The following is a 15,776-nucleotide window of genomic DNA, read 5'->3' as shown; positions in this document are numbered from 1 at the left end:
AGCAAGAGGAAGATACCGCGGACCCCCAGACCAACTCGCCCGCCTTCTCTGGGGCGGAGTTCCAGTGCTCTGGCAGTGACCTCACTTAAAGCTGGGCTGCTGGATGTTTGGCTGAGGCTCAGAGCACTAAAGTCCCGCAGCCAGGCTTGCAGGCACACCTGTTGGACTCTGAGCCTGGGAAGTCAGCCCTGTGCTCTATCAGCTCCTGACTTCGAGCCCCTTTACTTTCACTGTCACAGTCTCAAGAGGATAGAGAGTCGTCCCTTGGCACCTGCGCAGGGTTGGTTCCAGGAGCTGCCACAGATACCAAAATCCAAGGATGCTCTAGCCCCTTACATAAAACAGCCTGGTATTTACACAGAACTCGTGCTTCCATACATTTTAAAGCATTTCTGGATTACTTCTAACCTCTACAACCAAGTAGACAGTTGCTGCACTGTGTTGCTTAGGGAGACATGGCAGAAAGTATGTACAAGGTCAGGACAGCTGTTTTCAAACATTCTGCCCCTGGTTTGGCGGAGTTCCCGGTTGCAGGACCTGCAGACTTGGACACCTAGAGGTGCTCGACTCTCTAAGTGCTTTCTCCACCCCAAGAAATGCAAACTCCACAAGGGCAGGATTTCTGCCAGTTTGGTTTCCTGCTGTATCCCCCATGCCTCCTCTGGGCCCAGCTCAGAGTAAGGGTTCAGCTATTTGTTGAATGAATGACTGAATGCACAGAGGGGCTGGTCATAGGACCCTGGATTAAAAAACCAAAACCTACAAGGCTCTCAAGAAATGCTCTGTGCCTGACCAGACATATCTGTGGGACAGGTCATGGTTTGCAAGCTTGGGTATTTGCTGAGTAGTTGAGTAAAAGCACGAATGACACCGGATTTCCAGGATGTTGACAGCATCCTCGTGTGTAGGGTGGGCACCAGGACACAGCTACCCATGGAGCCGTGGGCCCCCAGAGCCGGTCCTGGGTTCCAGCCTGGCTCTCACCAGTGCCAGGGGCCCAAAGCCTCTCTTTCTGTGTAGAAATGACAGGAGACCTTTGCTTGGACTAGCTTACTGTACTGGGCCACCGCAGACCAGGCTAATAATCAAAATGGAGTCACTCGTGCTAAAGTCCCATGTCACCAAACCAAAGCTCTGGGTTCATCCGACCTTCCAAGGAACCAGGAGGAATAAAAGATAACAGCCAGATCTCCCAAACAGGCCAGTTTCCACCAGCATGACCAGGAAGTTCTCTCTTCTATAATCCACAAAGAAAGAAATGACCTCAAGTAACCCGAGCACAACCAATCCACCATTTTTCTATTGTTCTGTCTCCCTGTCCTGGAAGGGAACTTTGGGATGACCAATCTGCTTTATCCCTTGGTTTCTGCTCTTTTCATTCTTTCTCTGTGCATAAAATCAACCTCCTCTTCTCAGCCCATCAGGAACCCTTATTGAACTTTATGGAATGAAGTGCTGCCCGATTGTAGAACAAAAAGGAAAGCCAATTAGGATCTAAATGGTTATCATTTTTGTCCTTTGGCCTCAATCTATATCATCTATTGAGGAGATTTGTTTCTGGGGAATCTGTTCACACAGCTAAGGGGCTGGCAAGGCAAAATCTGGACAGCAGGCTGATTGGCTGGGAAACTCAAGCAGGATTTCTGTTATAGTCATGATGCCAATTTCTCCTTCAGGAGATGTGAGTTTTTTCTTCTAATAAGGTCCTCTCTAGATTAGACAAGGCTGACCTCCACATTGGAAGTTTTTTTTTTTTTTTGTTTTGTTTTGTTTTGTTTTAATTTAACCAGTCAACTCAGTGTAGATGGTAGCCGCACCTACAAAACACCTTCACGGCAACATCTAGACTAAGTACTTGGCCCCACAATTGGGCACCACAGCCTAGCCAAGCCCCACATGACTTAAGCATCACAGCCCTGCTTCCCCTAGCTGGCCCAATCTCACATCAAACTCCCCCTTTACCACTGGTTCCAACTGCACTGGCCTTAGCCTTCCTTGGATGCCCCATGACCCTTTGTGGGTGGGGGTGGCCAGATCTTTGGGTGTGCCAGTCTCTCTCCCACCTGGGTAGCTCCTGCAGCTGCTCAGAGAGATCTCAGCACCGGCCTCACTTCCTGGGCATCAGCTTCCCACCACTCTGGGTGTAGCTTCTTCATAGGCTTAACCCCACCCCATGATGTCTTGAGTGGGATTCTATGATTAACATGGGCAGAACCACGCTGGGTTTGCTCGCCCCAGCCTTAACAGGCAATGCCTGGCAACAGGAGGTGCTCAGGCTCTGTGGAGCGGGAGCTGCTTTTAGTACAGAGTGTCCCTGGCGACCCGGCATCCCTGCTCTGAAGAAGAAGAAGAAGATGTGGAATCAAAAGGTTCCCCTTCAGAAATGCAGATGTGGCTGTGTGGGAAAGCTCTCTTTGTAGAAGCCCTTGATGAAAACCCCGAACTCTGCAGTTGCCTGTAGCCTGTAGCCCAGGCCCTCGAGGGACCCTCTCAGAAGCCTGCCCTCTTGCACCCCAGCCTTAGAACTGCTCAGCATTTCCAGCAGGTCAACCTTTGTGCTGACCTGATTTAAATGCTCCGTTTCAGCCCTAGCGCAAGCACACGACGGTGCAGCAGCCCTGCATGAAAACACACCGAGCTCATGAAGGGATACTCCCCACAAGGAACTGGCGGCTCAGTGGCACAGTGAAGGAGAGGGCAGGCAGCCACCTTCCAGAAGATTCCATCCTGGCCAGGCTGGCCTTCAGTGGCCAGGAGTGAGCAGGGCTGCTCAGGAGTTAGGCAGCTGGGGCTCACCTGCTGGCTCCACTATCTGACAGCTGTGTGACCTTGGGCAGGATGCTGAGGCTTTCTGTAAGGTGGGGTTTACAATATCACCTTAATGTGAAAATGAAGTCTTGGAACAGGGCCCAATACACTAGTTAATGGTCAACAAATGCTGAATAGGCAAGGGTGCTTCAAAAAGTTCATGGGAAAAATGAAATCACCACTTTATTCTGGTGCAGAAAATTTTGAAATCCATGCATAGTTCTACTGTCATACAGATTTTGCACGAATTTCCTGAAGACCCTTCAGATAGACACCTACAACTGGCCCCTCAGTATCTGTGGGTTCTGCAGCTGTGAATTCAACCAACCACGGATCACAAATATTTAGAAAAAAAAAACTGTCTGTACTGGACACACACAGACTTTGCTTCCTGTCATTCCCTGGACAATACCGTGTAACGAATATTTGGACAGCATTTGCACGGTCAACTAGAGATGATTTAAAGTACACAGGAGGACATGCACAGGTTCCCTGCAAATCCTGCACCATTTTATAACACAAGGGACTTGAGCAGCTGCACATTTTGAATCTGTGCGGTCCTGGTACCCATCCCCCATGGATACTGTGCAATGACTACACACACATACGTGTATTTACACATATACACATATACACACATATGAAAGGTCTTCAAAAAGTTCATGGGAGGCAAATATGAAAACACTGCATGGGCTCCAAAATTTTTTTGAGAAAAGAAATTTGTCTTAATTCCATTTTCCTGAGACCTTTTGGGAGGTCCCCTCGTGCATCCGAGTGTACATTTATATCCAAGAATAGCTGTGATGGTTGACAGTGAAGCCCTGGCTGTCCGGTCCCTAGTCTCTTCCCAGGGTAGGATGACTCAGACCACCCCACTCTCCTGCTTAAATTCCTCACTGGCTCAGCCCTCGCCGCAGCCTGCAACACCCCCGGAAGCTGTCCGGAGCTGTCACACACCACCCTTTCTCATTCTGTTTCATCTCCCACCTGCCTGCTATCTTGAACACAGATCTGGTACCTGGGGGTCTTCGCTAATGTGAACTTTCCATTCCTTTCACCTCTACCTTCCAGGAAACCTGACCCTACTGGTGAGTTTTCTAACTGTCTTTCTCTTGCCTCCTAAGCTGCTGGGACCAGGCACCTCACCTGCCTGTCAGTGGCTGCGCTCCCAGCCCGGATGACCATGTCCGGCACACTAACTCCATAAACACTTGAATGAGTGAAGAGAACTCTCTCAGCTCCTTGCCTGTGCTCCAGATATCCCAGCCCTCCCACAGATGGCTGTGACTGCCTGACAGTGCCCAGAGTGTCCTCTGCTGAGGTCCTCACTGGGCCGGGACCTGCACCAGGACTCCTGCGGGCTGCTGTGCCCAGAGCTGGCCTGCTCTCCAAAGATGGGGTCACTGCCCCCCAGCTGACTCCAGGCACATTCCAATCTCTCTCCCTGGGCCAGAGAGAGGCAAGGATGCTACCATCCCCAGGCAGTCACTCCATTCAATGCTCTGGAGAGCACTGTTCAGAGTCAGGGGTATGGAAGACAGCAGCCTCTTGCCAGGCAGCAGCTGGCATGGTTGGAGAAGGCCCAGAACCAGTGACAGGCACCTGCAGCATTGTGGCAGGGGCCCTGGGTCTGCCTTCTCCCTGCTTAAAAGCAGACAGCAGTTTCTGAGAGGCCCCACTGCTGTCTCCAGGAAGTCGCCCAGGACACACACAAGGACTCGGGCCTCCACCATAAGGAGGTTGTGAATTCGTGGCTGGGCCTTGGGACCAGGCAGACCTGGGCTTCAGTCTGTGCTCTGCTGCTTCCTGGCGGTGATCCTAACTTACTCAGCCTTCCCCAGCCTCGGTTCTTTCATCTGCAAACGTGGGAATAATGCTGCTCGCCTTGAAGGGATGGTGCCAGGATGAAACGAGATCGCCTATCAGAGAAATATCCGCGCAGGACGTGGCACACGGCAGCAGCTCTCTAAGCGGCTGCTGTGGGAGAGCGCAGGGCAGAGAGGGTGTTCGCCCTGCTTTCTTCAAGGCCGCAGTGGGCAAACTTCCTGGATTGCTCCCTATTGCACAGCACTGCCTGCCTGGGCCACTCCCTCGTGCTTGTCACCAGCTGCACGGCTCTGCCCTTTCTCATGTGTGTGTGCCTACCCCCTAATTACACTGCAGATGAAGAGAAAGCTCCGTGGCACTGCTCTCCGGATCCGGTCTCCTGTCCTCTAACTCCATGGTGCCAATCAGAGCCAGGCCAGGTCCCTCCAACCCCAGCAGAGAACGCATCCTCGCATCACCTCCTGCCACGTTCACTCTCAGTGTGTGCGCACACCTGGGACTCACATGCACACCTGCCGACCTGCATCACACAACATTCTCAGGCCTCACTTCCTGACATAAAGCACTTCTTCCTGCTCCTGTGCCTGCAGGGTGGCACCCTTCCTTCCGCTCTCCCGGGATCTCAGTTACCTGACAACAAATCCATGCGCAGGGTCCTTGGCCCAGATGCAGTATGGAGCCTTCCTGGGCCTGCACCAGAGGGAGGACTGTGGGGCAGTGCTGCTCTCCACTGGGTTCTGCTTCTCCCCCTGGAGCCCTCGGAAGAAGCAAGCTTGCAGAGTCTGCTTCCAGAACGGGGGCAGTCTGATATTTGTAAACACGCCCACACACGGCAGCCAACAGAGTGTTAGATCTCAGTTCTAGAATAGTAACACAGTCCCAAATTTAAAAGACTGTCTGCATGGCAATGGCTGAGCTTTCTGATGGTGTTGAGGCCCCACCTTTGCAGAGAGGATTTCTGTGAGTGACTTTGGGGGCTGAGCCACCCTTCACCTGCCTCAGCTGTGCTTTCCAGAAGATTCTATAGCCTTGTGCTCTAAATCAAGAGCCTGACACTGGTGGGCAGCAGGTGCATCCCTGTGGTCCTTGATTCCAGTGTGGAGTTATTGAAGTGGTTCTCAAAGTGCCATCCACGGGCGCCTGAGAGCCACCAAGACTATTTCAGGGGGTTATGAGACCTAAATTATTTTTGAGAGAAGGGTAAAGCACTAGTTTCCTTCTGCACAAGGCTAGGTTGCCAGGTGCATTGATAGTGATCAAAAGTCAGCAAAGGGGAGCTGGTGGTGTGGTGAAGTGGGTTGAACTGCTACTTGCAATGCTGGTAGCCCATAGTAGGGTGTTTGTTTGCATCCAGGCTACTCTGTTTCCAAGCCAGCCCTCTGCTAACGTGCCTGGGAAGGCAGTGGGAGATGGCCCAAGCGCTTGGGCCCCTGCCACCCACCTGGGAGACCTCAATGACATTCTGGACTCCTGGCTTTGGCCAGGCCCAGACCTGGCCCTTGCAGCCATTTGAGGAGTGAACCAGCAGATGGAATATTTCCTTCTCTTTCCTGCTCCATCACTCTGCCTTTCAGATAAAACGAACTAAGTATTTGAAAAACAATCCGTGGAGGGGAAAACTGCTTGTAGCTCAGCCTACAGTAGGACAACAGTACCAAATGACGTCAGCCGTCACTATATCCTGGAACTCTCCACACACAGAGACTAGGAACAAACCCAGGGGCAGGAACTTAGCCTAGTGGTTAGACACCCATGTCCCACATAGGTGTATCTGGTTCTCGTACCCAGCTCTGGCTCCTGACTCCAGCTTCCTGTTAATGCAGACCCTGGGAGCAGCAGCGATGGCTCAAGTGGTAGGGTTCCTGCCACCCCCATGGGAGACGAAGTGACGCTCTGGCTTCAGCCCCAGCCAGGGCTCCCTATAGGTACTCGGGGAGTGAATTAGCAGATGCGAGAGCACTTTCTCCTCTCTCCTCCTCCCCTCTCCCCCACCGCCTCTCAAATAAATAAATTAAAAAATCCAGTTCACTTGAGAACGCCCTTGAGGAAGCAGCAACAATGATGAATCCTGCTGACTCCTGAGCTCACACCATTTCAACATTCAGCGCGACAAGATGACAAGGGTGCATGGAGCCTCTATACCACGGGGCACCTGTGAACTCAGCTGCACATGGAACCAGCTGGTCCTGAACATTTCTTTTCATGAAATACTATCTTTACTTAAAGGAATGACTAGCAAACTGCATATTCAGGCACAGGTATTCCGAGACAGCTTACCGGAAACGAGCAAAGTGAGCTTTGTCACTTCCAGGGAAAACCACTGATGGTATGTTGCCAATGATACAATGGGAGCTTCCAAGGGGAAAATGAAAATTGGGGAAAACTCGTAACTGCCGCTGGAGCTCGCCAGCTGCCCCTTACAGAGTCATCTAAAGACACCAGCTGTGAGACTAACAGGTGGGACTTTTTGGTACCGTATGTCACCTGCCAACAGCTGGGAATCTGCATCACTCAGTGAACTAATATCTTCCAAGCAGCCAATGGGTGATGGTCTGAGTTTGCATCTAGAAGAAGTTCCGTTCAAAACACGAGACAGACCCATTCTTTCACGTGACAGAGGATATCAGCTTCACCGATGTGGGACAGGCTCCACAATACAGCCAACTTCTCAGAAAATTCCATGTGGGTGGGATTATTTAAAAAAAAACTTTTTAAAAAAGATTATTTATTTGCAAGGGAGAGTGACAGAATGAGAGGGAGAGGGAGAGACTAATCTACCTGCTGGTTCACTCCCCCAATGGCTACAACAGCCTTGGCTGGGCCAGGCCAGTAATTCCATCCTGTTCTCTCCAAGTCCTTGGGCATCTTCCGCTGCTTTCCCAGGGACATTAGCAGGGAGCTGGATTGGAAGCAGAGCAACCAGAACTCGAATCTACGCTCTGATGTGGGGATGCCGGTGTGTGGCGGTGGCTTAGCCCGCTGTGCCACAAGGCTGGTCCCGGGGGTGGTTTTTGTGTCATCAACACACAATTATGAGAGAAGATGAGTGGCTGCTCCACCCTTTCCAACAGCACACCTGCACAAGCCATGTTCTTCTTACCCCTCCTCCCAAGCTATCAATCTCCCCAGAGTGAACGCGGAGCAGACAGGAAGCCCAGCTGTCTTCTGGGAAGCCAGACAGGAAAGAGATGTGCAGAAACCTAAAAGAAGGCCACTTTCCTCAGTCAGCTCTCTTCTGCTTTGTTTGTCCTAAAAATGGTTTCTGTATAACCAGGTAGTGGGACTATTGTGACTTTTATACGGTATAGTAAGTGTTCTTAAGAAGTTTCTTGGTTACTTTCAAATATGGTAGGTGTCAGCAATACAAACCACACGAACGCTAATGCTTGGACTCCTCCTGCTTCTGAGACGCCTAACGTGGCTTAGGAACTTGGGCTGTCAGTGGTTGAAGAACTTCCGGGATGAGGGCGAGCACAGCGCATCCAACCTGTTTTCTGATCCTGCCTGAGCCCCGAGCAAGTGATCTGTACTTCTCAACAACTTCCTCCATCCTTTTTTTTTTTTTTTTTTTTTTGACAGGCAGAGTTAGACAGTGAGAGAGAGAGAGACAGAGAGAAAGGTCTTCCTTTTCCATTGGTTCACCCTCGATCTGAAGCCAGGAACCAGGTGCTTCCTCCTGGTCTCCCACACGGGTGCAGGGGCGCAAGTACCTGGGCCATCCTCCACTGCTTTCCCAGGCCACAGCAGAGAGCTGGACTGGAAGAGGAGCAACCGGGACAGAATCCGGCGTCCCGACCAGGACTAGAACCCGGTGTGCCGGCGCCGCAGGCAGAGGATTAGCCTAGTGAGCCGCGGCGCTGGCCCCTCCATCCTTAAAGCAAGTGCCTGGTATCACAACCCTGCTTCGTCAAGAACCTGCGAGGACTGAGCGAGCTGCTGAGGGCTCAGACTGGCTCATTCACTCATGGCCACGGAGCTGAGAGGGGACGGAGGGAAGGTGGGTGAGCGTTTGCAGCGTGCTGCCTGGAGGGAGACTCATCTCCGGACTGGAGGGCACGGAGGGCACGGCTGCGACAAATTCCAGCAGAAATGCTGCTACCTGTTTCTGCTGCTTCTCAGTGAACTCACTGCACGTGGTTTTGTCATCTGGCCGCTCTGCCCGGGATCACCAGGATCCAGCAAGGAGCCCGGCCAGCCCCAACCCACAGCACTGGGGGCGGTCAGCCTTGGCTGTCTCCCACACTCACTCCCCTGCTCGCCCCTCCCTCCCCACTGTCAGGCCACCTTCCTGACGCACCTTGGAAGCCACACCGGGCTGAGAAGTGCCACCACCCATTCTCCAAGCAGACAATCAGCTCTCCCCCGCCAGAGCGCTGCGGCGTGCTAGGAGAAGATCTATGCTGCTTCTGCCTTTGCTTTGTGAGCTTTGGGCTTGTTCTCACGGCACTTCCTGCCTTGGACGTGCATCTGTGGGCACCCAAGTGGCTCGGGAAGCAGCCTGCAGCCCCCAGCCCGGGACACAGCCCAGCCCGAAGAACAGGAGTGCCGCTCGCTGCAGGACGGGCATCTGCTTAGGCAGAGCTCCAAGGGCAGTACAGGGCTGACTTTGTAGGGACAGTGCAGGCCTCCCTTCCCTCCCTGGGGCTGGCAGCCCTGCTTCCAGCCTCCCTGAGCATGGCGAAGCACCAGGAGCCACTGCACACACTCAAGACTGCTTGCTCAGCCTCCACGCCAGGGGGACTGCCAGGACAGGTCCAAAGAACCCTCCTTGGAGGGACCTGGCCGCTCTGTGCTGCGTCTGAGGACCGTGCTCAGCTGGTCCCAAGGAGAAGTGCGCCTGGGGCCCCGGGGGCAGAGTGTTGAGGTACAAGCGTGAGGTATGAGGGTGGCGGTGAGCAAGTGGCTGACTGCGGATTCAGGGCTTGTCAGTCTCCCACCTGGGCTCTGCTTGCTCTCACAGTGGGGCTCCTGCACGAGCCCCCTCCCTCCCTCCCCAGGATCCAGGATGCAGCTGCAGGGTCACGGCCTCAGAGAGGCTCACTCTGAGCTGCATGAGACCTGAGAACTCTCACCTTACAACGACCTAGCCACCTGGCACCTCTCTGATGCGGCGCTATTCCCAGGGGTCGCCTCCCATGTGTTTCGCAGGTGATCAACCAAAGGCGCCCCCTCCCCCGACGAGCCCTGAGCCCCCTCCATGTCAGGGTGGCCCCTGTGCTGCTGGCCGCCGGCTCTCCAGGGCCAGCGGAGGGCCGGACTGTGATGCACCTGGCCCACGTGTGCTGAGTGGCAGGAGGAAGGAACGTGCATGTGAATGCAGCAGGTGTTGGTCGTGTGCGTGTGTGACGCTCATCTGGCCCCGGCACAATCCAGGCAGCCCCCTGACTGGGGAACTGCACCTGGGCTTTGCAGTGAGGTTTTTACCCGCGATACTAAGAGCCCTCAGGAAGAGAACAGGGCCCTTGTCCCCTGAACCGGGAGCTCCGGACGCAGGACTCCGAGGAGTCACAGGAAAGGGCCCGGGCTGTGGGACAGGAAAGCCGCTTGCCATGCTTTGGATGTGTTTGCCCCCAAGGATTCATGCGTTAGAGCCCTGGTCCTCAGCGGGGCCATGTTACGAGGTGCTGGGCCTTTAAGAGGTGGGACGAGTCGTTATGTCCTATGGGACCCCACTTGCTTTCTGGCTTCCTGTCTCGCCACGTGCTCCTGGTGAGACATCTGCCACAAGGCCCTCCCCAGAGCCGAGCAGAAACCGGCACCGTGCCCTCGGCCTCCCAAACCATGAGCTATCAATAAACCTCTTTCCTGCAGGAAGTTCCCCAGCTGCTGGTATTTTCCTTAGAGGGACGGAAGGAAGATATGCACACTCCCTTTCTGAGAATGAACTTGGACCTCATCTGGAAAACGGGTCCATAGACGCGACCGGGCTGCTTGAAGGCGGAATAGGATCACAGCCACCAAGGTGCTGTGTAAGCCACAGTGCCTGTTGGAGGCCATCTCCACTGAATCCCTGCACTGCTGCTGGGACCAGATGGAGTCTGCCGAGCCCTGTGGGGAGGCAGCATGCAGAGCTGGGCTCCACCCAGGGTAGAGGGAGAACGACGCTGGTGGCAATGCAGTTACAGGGCACGCGGAGGTTTGGGGACACTCACAGCTCGGTGACGTCCTTGGGCATGCCTTTGGGGAGGGCGCGGAGCCCCTTGTTGCTGCATCGCACCACCGTCTCCACGCAGGTGCACTGCTCCGGGCAGCGTGGGCTCAGCTGGCAGCTGCTCTCGTCATTGCCTGTGGAGTGCCCCAGAGAGGGTGAGTGTGGAGGGAGAGACACCACAAGGGGGAACCAGTGAGCAAGGTCGGGTTGTCTGGGCACAGGCAAACTCTCCCTTGAGCCAGGGCCAGAAAAAGAACCTGCCCTGCGCAGATTGCCTTCTGCTGTATTTGACATAAAACGAAGACTACCAAAAAGACTACCAAGACCTGAACACCCTTTGGGGCAGCAAGTCTGTCTCCGGCTCCCCTTAGAGTTTAACCTCAGCTTCTCTGCAAACCAGTTTCTCTGACTCTGGATAAGCCCAAGTTGAACAAGTAAAGAACTATGCTGGCTTGAATTTATGCAAATTATCTATCTATCTATCTATCTATCTATCCTCTAAGATCCTGAGGCCTACAACTTCACAGCTTCAGATCCTCCCTGTTTATACTCCACAGCCCAGTGACGGGACTTTTCTTGAAGCACACAGGACGACAGAGGCTCAGGTCTCCCATGTACAGCTACCCAGGTTGTGTACTGCACAAAGGTGCCACACCATCTAAGGGGCCCCCATTTCACTGTTGGACATGGCGGATTGGCACATTCGGTATCCCAGTGTTCTCCCAGATGGTAGCACTTTGTCTGAATCCACAGGTGTCTTGTTTTGATGAAATCAGTGCATGAGGGCAGATTTCTGAGCGAAGGAAGTGAAACGGCAGCAGGAAGGAGCCCGGGAGCAGACCTGCAGGGCCCTTAGGAGCCCTGCTGTGTGCTCAGCGGGTAGAGGGGGATCTGGGCTCAGGGGCGCCCCGCCCTGGGGCAGCAGCCGCGCTCTCCTCTCCCGGGACCGCCCGCCCCCACCCCCACCCTTCCCGCCGGCCGCCTCACCCTCGCAGGTGAAGTCCTGGATGGCCACATCCTGGATGGGGATCTCCTTGAGGAAGAACGGCTTCTGGCACCGGGGGTTCCCGCTGACGATCCGCCTCTTCCTCAGCCACTTGCCCAGCCAGGCCAGGTGGCAGTTGCAGTTGAAGGGGTTGGACAGGAGGTTTCTGGGAGGAGAGAAGGGCCCTGTCCGTCAGCCCGCTGCGGGGTGGGGCCCGGTCTCCAGGTGGGCGAGGGGGCGCATGCGCACAGTGGGTGCGGACTCTTCTGAAACCCAGATGCGGCTCTGCTGATGCCTCATTCGGCCTGGCCGTGGCCCCTCCTCGCCGCCCTCAGTCTCTCACTCAGAGCCCTCGCACCTGCTGCTCTTCCTGCTGCGACTACGCCTCGCTGCCCTTTGATTGGCTGTTCCCCCTCTGGCTAGGGTCCTCAGTCCCATGACATCTCCTTAAAGAGGCTGCCGAGGCCCTCGTGCCCAGCGGGACAGACAGTGGAGCCCTCTGCCCCCTACCCTCCGCCCGGGTCTCCCGCAGCCCCCAGCAGAGCGCGTGGTGATGGGTGTCTGCTGGTTTGGTATTTGCCTCGCAGGTTGGCCTCTAGGTTCCGTGGTGGCTGAGGCCAGATCTGCCTGCCTCCAGGTCTCTAGAAACTAGCATGGCATCGTCACCCACACTCTGTGTGTCTCTGTGGGTGATTTGATGGAGGACGAGGGGATGACAGACGCTATCCCTCTTGGTAAAATGTGTCAGTCTGCGTGCGCTCACACACGCCCAGAGCACGCACTTGCTGTCTCACTCCCCAAAGGCCTGTGTGGCCAGGGCTGGGATCCCAATCTGAGTCTCCCACGTGGATGGCAGGAACCCAGATACTTGAATGTCCCTGCTCCCTCGCAGGCTCTGCATTGGCAGGGAGCTGGAGTCAGGAGCCAGAGGCAGGAATTAGGTACTGTGACAGGGACACGGGCATCTTAACCACCAGGCCAAATGCCTACCTCGCCATCACTTTCTGTGTACTTACTATAGGACTGGGAGCCCGCTAAGCACTTCCTAAATCTGTTAGCCTGCTCCTGCCTGGCCCAACAACCCTATGGAGAAACCCCCCACCCCCACCCAGTTCGCCAGTGAGGACAGAAAAGCTTCACAAGGTTGCCAGGAGGGCCTGGCCGCCCTCGTGCGGCCGTGGGGTGCCACGCGCTGAGAAATGGGGCAGCAGCTATTCTGGGGCTGAATCGCGTGGACACGCGGTAGCTGTGGGTGCTGGCAGGCTACTCCTGCCACTGGTGGCTCTCTTGCGCCTTCTGCCTCCACCCATCGCGACATCCCCTGCATCTCGGGGTTCCCAGCACGAGGTCCCTGGGAAGGGCGTGACATGGGCTGAAGTGAAGCGACCCACTGGGCTCAGGTCCTAGCCCGTCCTTCCCTCCTGTGCTGGGCACATGTTCATTCCATTCCTGTCTTTCTCCTACAACTGGAGGTCGAGCGCCTACTCAACCTGTGTCCCTGGTGCAGACCTGGTCACGGAGGACAGTCCAGGGGACTTGTGTGACGAATAAGCAAGTACGTTACAGGGCATCCCAGCAAGGGGTGAGCGCTGTGAGGAGAGCAGGGTGAGAGGACTTGGGATGGGGTGGGCAGGTGACAGAGGGGAGGCAGGCCAGGAGGAAGGGTGCTCCATGGAGCAGGAGCAAGAGGTGCCAAGCTGCAGGCGGGCAAGAACAGGAGGAGGCCCTGATGCTGCATGGTGGGCGGGGGTGGGGGAGTGAGACTGACGGATCCCGAGGGAACTGGTAGGTGGGGCCTTAGGCCATTCAACAGCTTTGGCTTCTCTCTGAGGGAGCCAACAGATGGGAGCATAGCACCAGGAGATGAAGCGATGGCCTTTACTTCCGTCTTCCCAACAGTCTTTGGGGAAGGGAAGAGATGGGGCAATCAATCAGCGACTGGCAGTAACTGAGCCGCCCGCAAATACCATGAGAAGCCGTAAAGCTGACGTGTGCGGAGCCCTTCCACGCCGCAGGCTCCTGCTGTGTGTTTTCTACATTTTACCCAGTCTAATCCTTGCAACAATCCTGGGAGGTGGCTTAAGCAGAAGGGAAACCCACAGCGCAAAGATATAAAGCAACTTGTCCAGGGTCACACGGCCAACGAGAGGTAAAGCCAGGATTAGAATCCAGGAGACTGGGCCCAGGAGTCTTCACAGGCTTCCCTGTGATACAGCGAACTCCCTGAGCAGACCTCACCTGGTGTCTAGAAGGCTGGTGCTGGTAACACTGGGCAGTATCTTTTAAACCCCCCTCGCTGAGCATATCGTTGGTCCATGTTTGAAAAACTCTGGGTAAAACCCCAAAAGGTCCGTGGCAGTGTGACTGCCTGGCCCTGGCCTCCTCTCCAGCCTTGCCTTATACCATCACAACCTCTCTCATTTAATGCTATGGCCATGCTGGGTTTTACTCAGTCCCACGCATTTGCTCTGCTGTAACCGACCGCAGGGCCTTGGTCTATGTCCTCTGCACTGACGGAAATGCACTTCCCAGTTTCTTTAATAAGCTACCTCCCACCCACTTGCCTAAGACAGCTCCAGTGTTTCTCAACAAAGCCTTTGTTGGGTTTTCAATTCACTGTGGACCTCTTTTATGTGCGAATTCATTATTCTGTGAGTGCCAGGGCAGAGGGACTAGGACTACATATCTCTGAGGACTACGTATCTCTGACACTCATATAGTGCCTGACATGCACAGGGAGCCTGACAAATGTTTGTTAAGTGAACAGATGAGTGGATGATCTTGGCTGAAGACCAACAGGGAGCTGGGAGGGGACAGGTGCGCAGAAGATGAGCCCCAGGCAAGCAGACAACGGATGGAGAACGTACATGGTGGACAGGGAGACGAGCGTGGTGAAGGCTCCGGGGGTGATGGTGGTGATGCGATTGTCGTAGAGTGACAGCAGCCTTACGGCACTCAGGCCGGCGAAGGTGTCGTTGCCCACGCAGCTGATCAGGTTACTCCTCAGCATCCTACAGGGAGAAGCATGGGGGTGAGCCAGCACCGGCACCACACGGTCCTCCCCCGAACAGTGCTACACCATGGTGGGTTGTGTGCACGCGCATGGAGGTGGGGTGCTCCTGCCAACTCCGAGCCCCATCTGTTCACTGTGCTCGGGTTTGTCCTGTGACTGCAGGGCCTGCGTCTTCACCGAGGCTCCCTTAAATGCATGTGTACGTTCTTCTTTGTGCATGCTTCTTCATTGTGTCCTGGGTATGCATGTGCACATATACATATCGTGGGACTGCTACTGTGTGCATGCATGTTTCTGGAGCAGGAGGAGAACCAAGAAGCCTCTGTGGACATCAGCTTCTCTGTGTGCGCTTGTATGTCTGTGCTTCTTATGTGGGTGCTCCTGTTGCATGTTCTTTGTATGTGTCATTGAAAGGCAGAAAACCAGAGTGAGACAGAGATTTCCACCCACTGGTTTAATTTCTGAGTGCCAACATCTGCCAAGGCTGGACCAGGTCAAAGCCAGAAGCCCAGAACTCAGTCTGGGTCCCCATATGAGTGGCAGGGACCCAACCACTTGAGCCATCCCTGCTGCCTCCCAGGGTCTGCACTGGCAGGAAGCTGGAATTGGAAGCAGAGCCAGGACTCCAACCCAGGCGCTCTGCTATGGGATGTGTCCATGTGTAGGAGGGTACTTCAAAAATTTCAAGGAAAAAAGGAAGGAAAAGATAAGTTCATTTTGCTGCAAAAACTCGGAAATCAATTCATAGTCTTTTCATAGTATAGGCTTTCATGAACTTCTTGAAGATCCTCACAGAGGCATGAATTTCAATTTTTTTGCACCAAAATAATCTTCTTCCATACTTTATGAAATTTTTGAAATACCCCTGCTTACGGAAAAATCTATGCATATCTGCTTCCTTTGTCAAGTTCTGGTAAGGGTCTTATGGGTATACAACAGAGTGAATGAGTAACTGAGTGTGGTGTGTTTGTGTATGTGCATACGTTAGGGGG

The 15,776-nt window shown here is 54.4% G+C and overlaps 1 protein-coding gene across 2 annotated transcripts in view; it reads right to left on the bottom strand.

Annotated features, from left to right (window-relative positions):
- The window catches only part of SLIT3 (slit guidance ligand 3), a 642,896-nt gene that overhangs the window by 67,967 nt on the left and 559,153 nt on the right, over positions 1–15,776 (bottom strand). For both annotated transcript variants that reach the window (XM_062188711.1, XM_062188710.1), the window contains exons 18-20: positions 14,639–14,782; positions 11,774–11,937; positions 10,788–10,920 (exon numbers count right to left, since the gene is read on the bottom strand). In XM_062188711.1, the coding sequence (XP_062044695.1) occupies positions 10,788–10,920; positions 11,774–11,937; positions 14,639–14,782 (441 nt within the window). The remainder of the gene's footprint in view (positions 1–10,787; positions 10,921–11,773; positions 11,938–14,638; positions 14,783–15,776) is intronic.

Source organism: Lepus europaeus, chromosome 4, assembly GCF_033115175.1.
Source record: "Lepus europaeus isolate LE1 chromosome 4, mLepTim1.pri, whole genome shotgun sequence".
Classification (NCBI taxonomy): Eukaryota; Metazoa; Chordata; class Mammalia; order Lagomorpha; family Leporidae; genus Lepus; species Lepus europaeus.
This window is presented reverse-complemented; position numbering and strand designations above follow the sequence as displayed.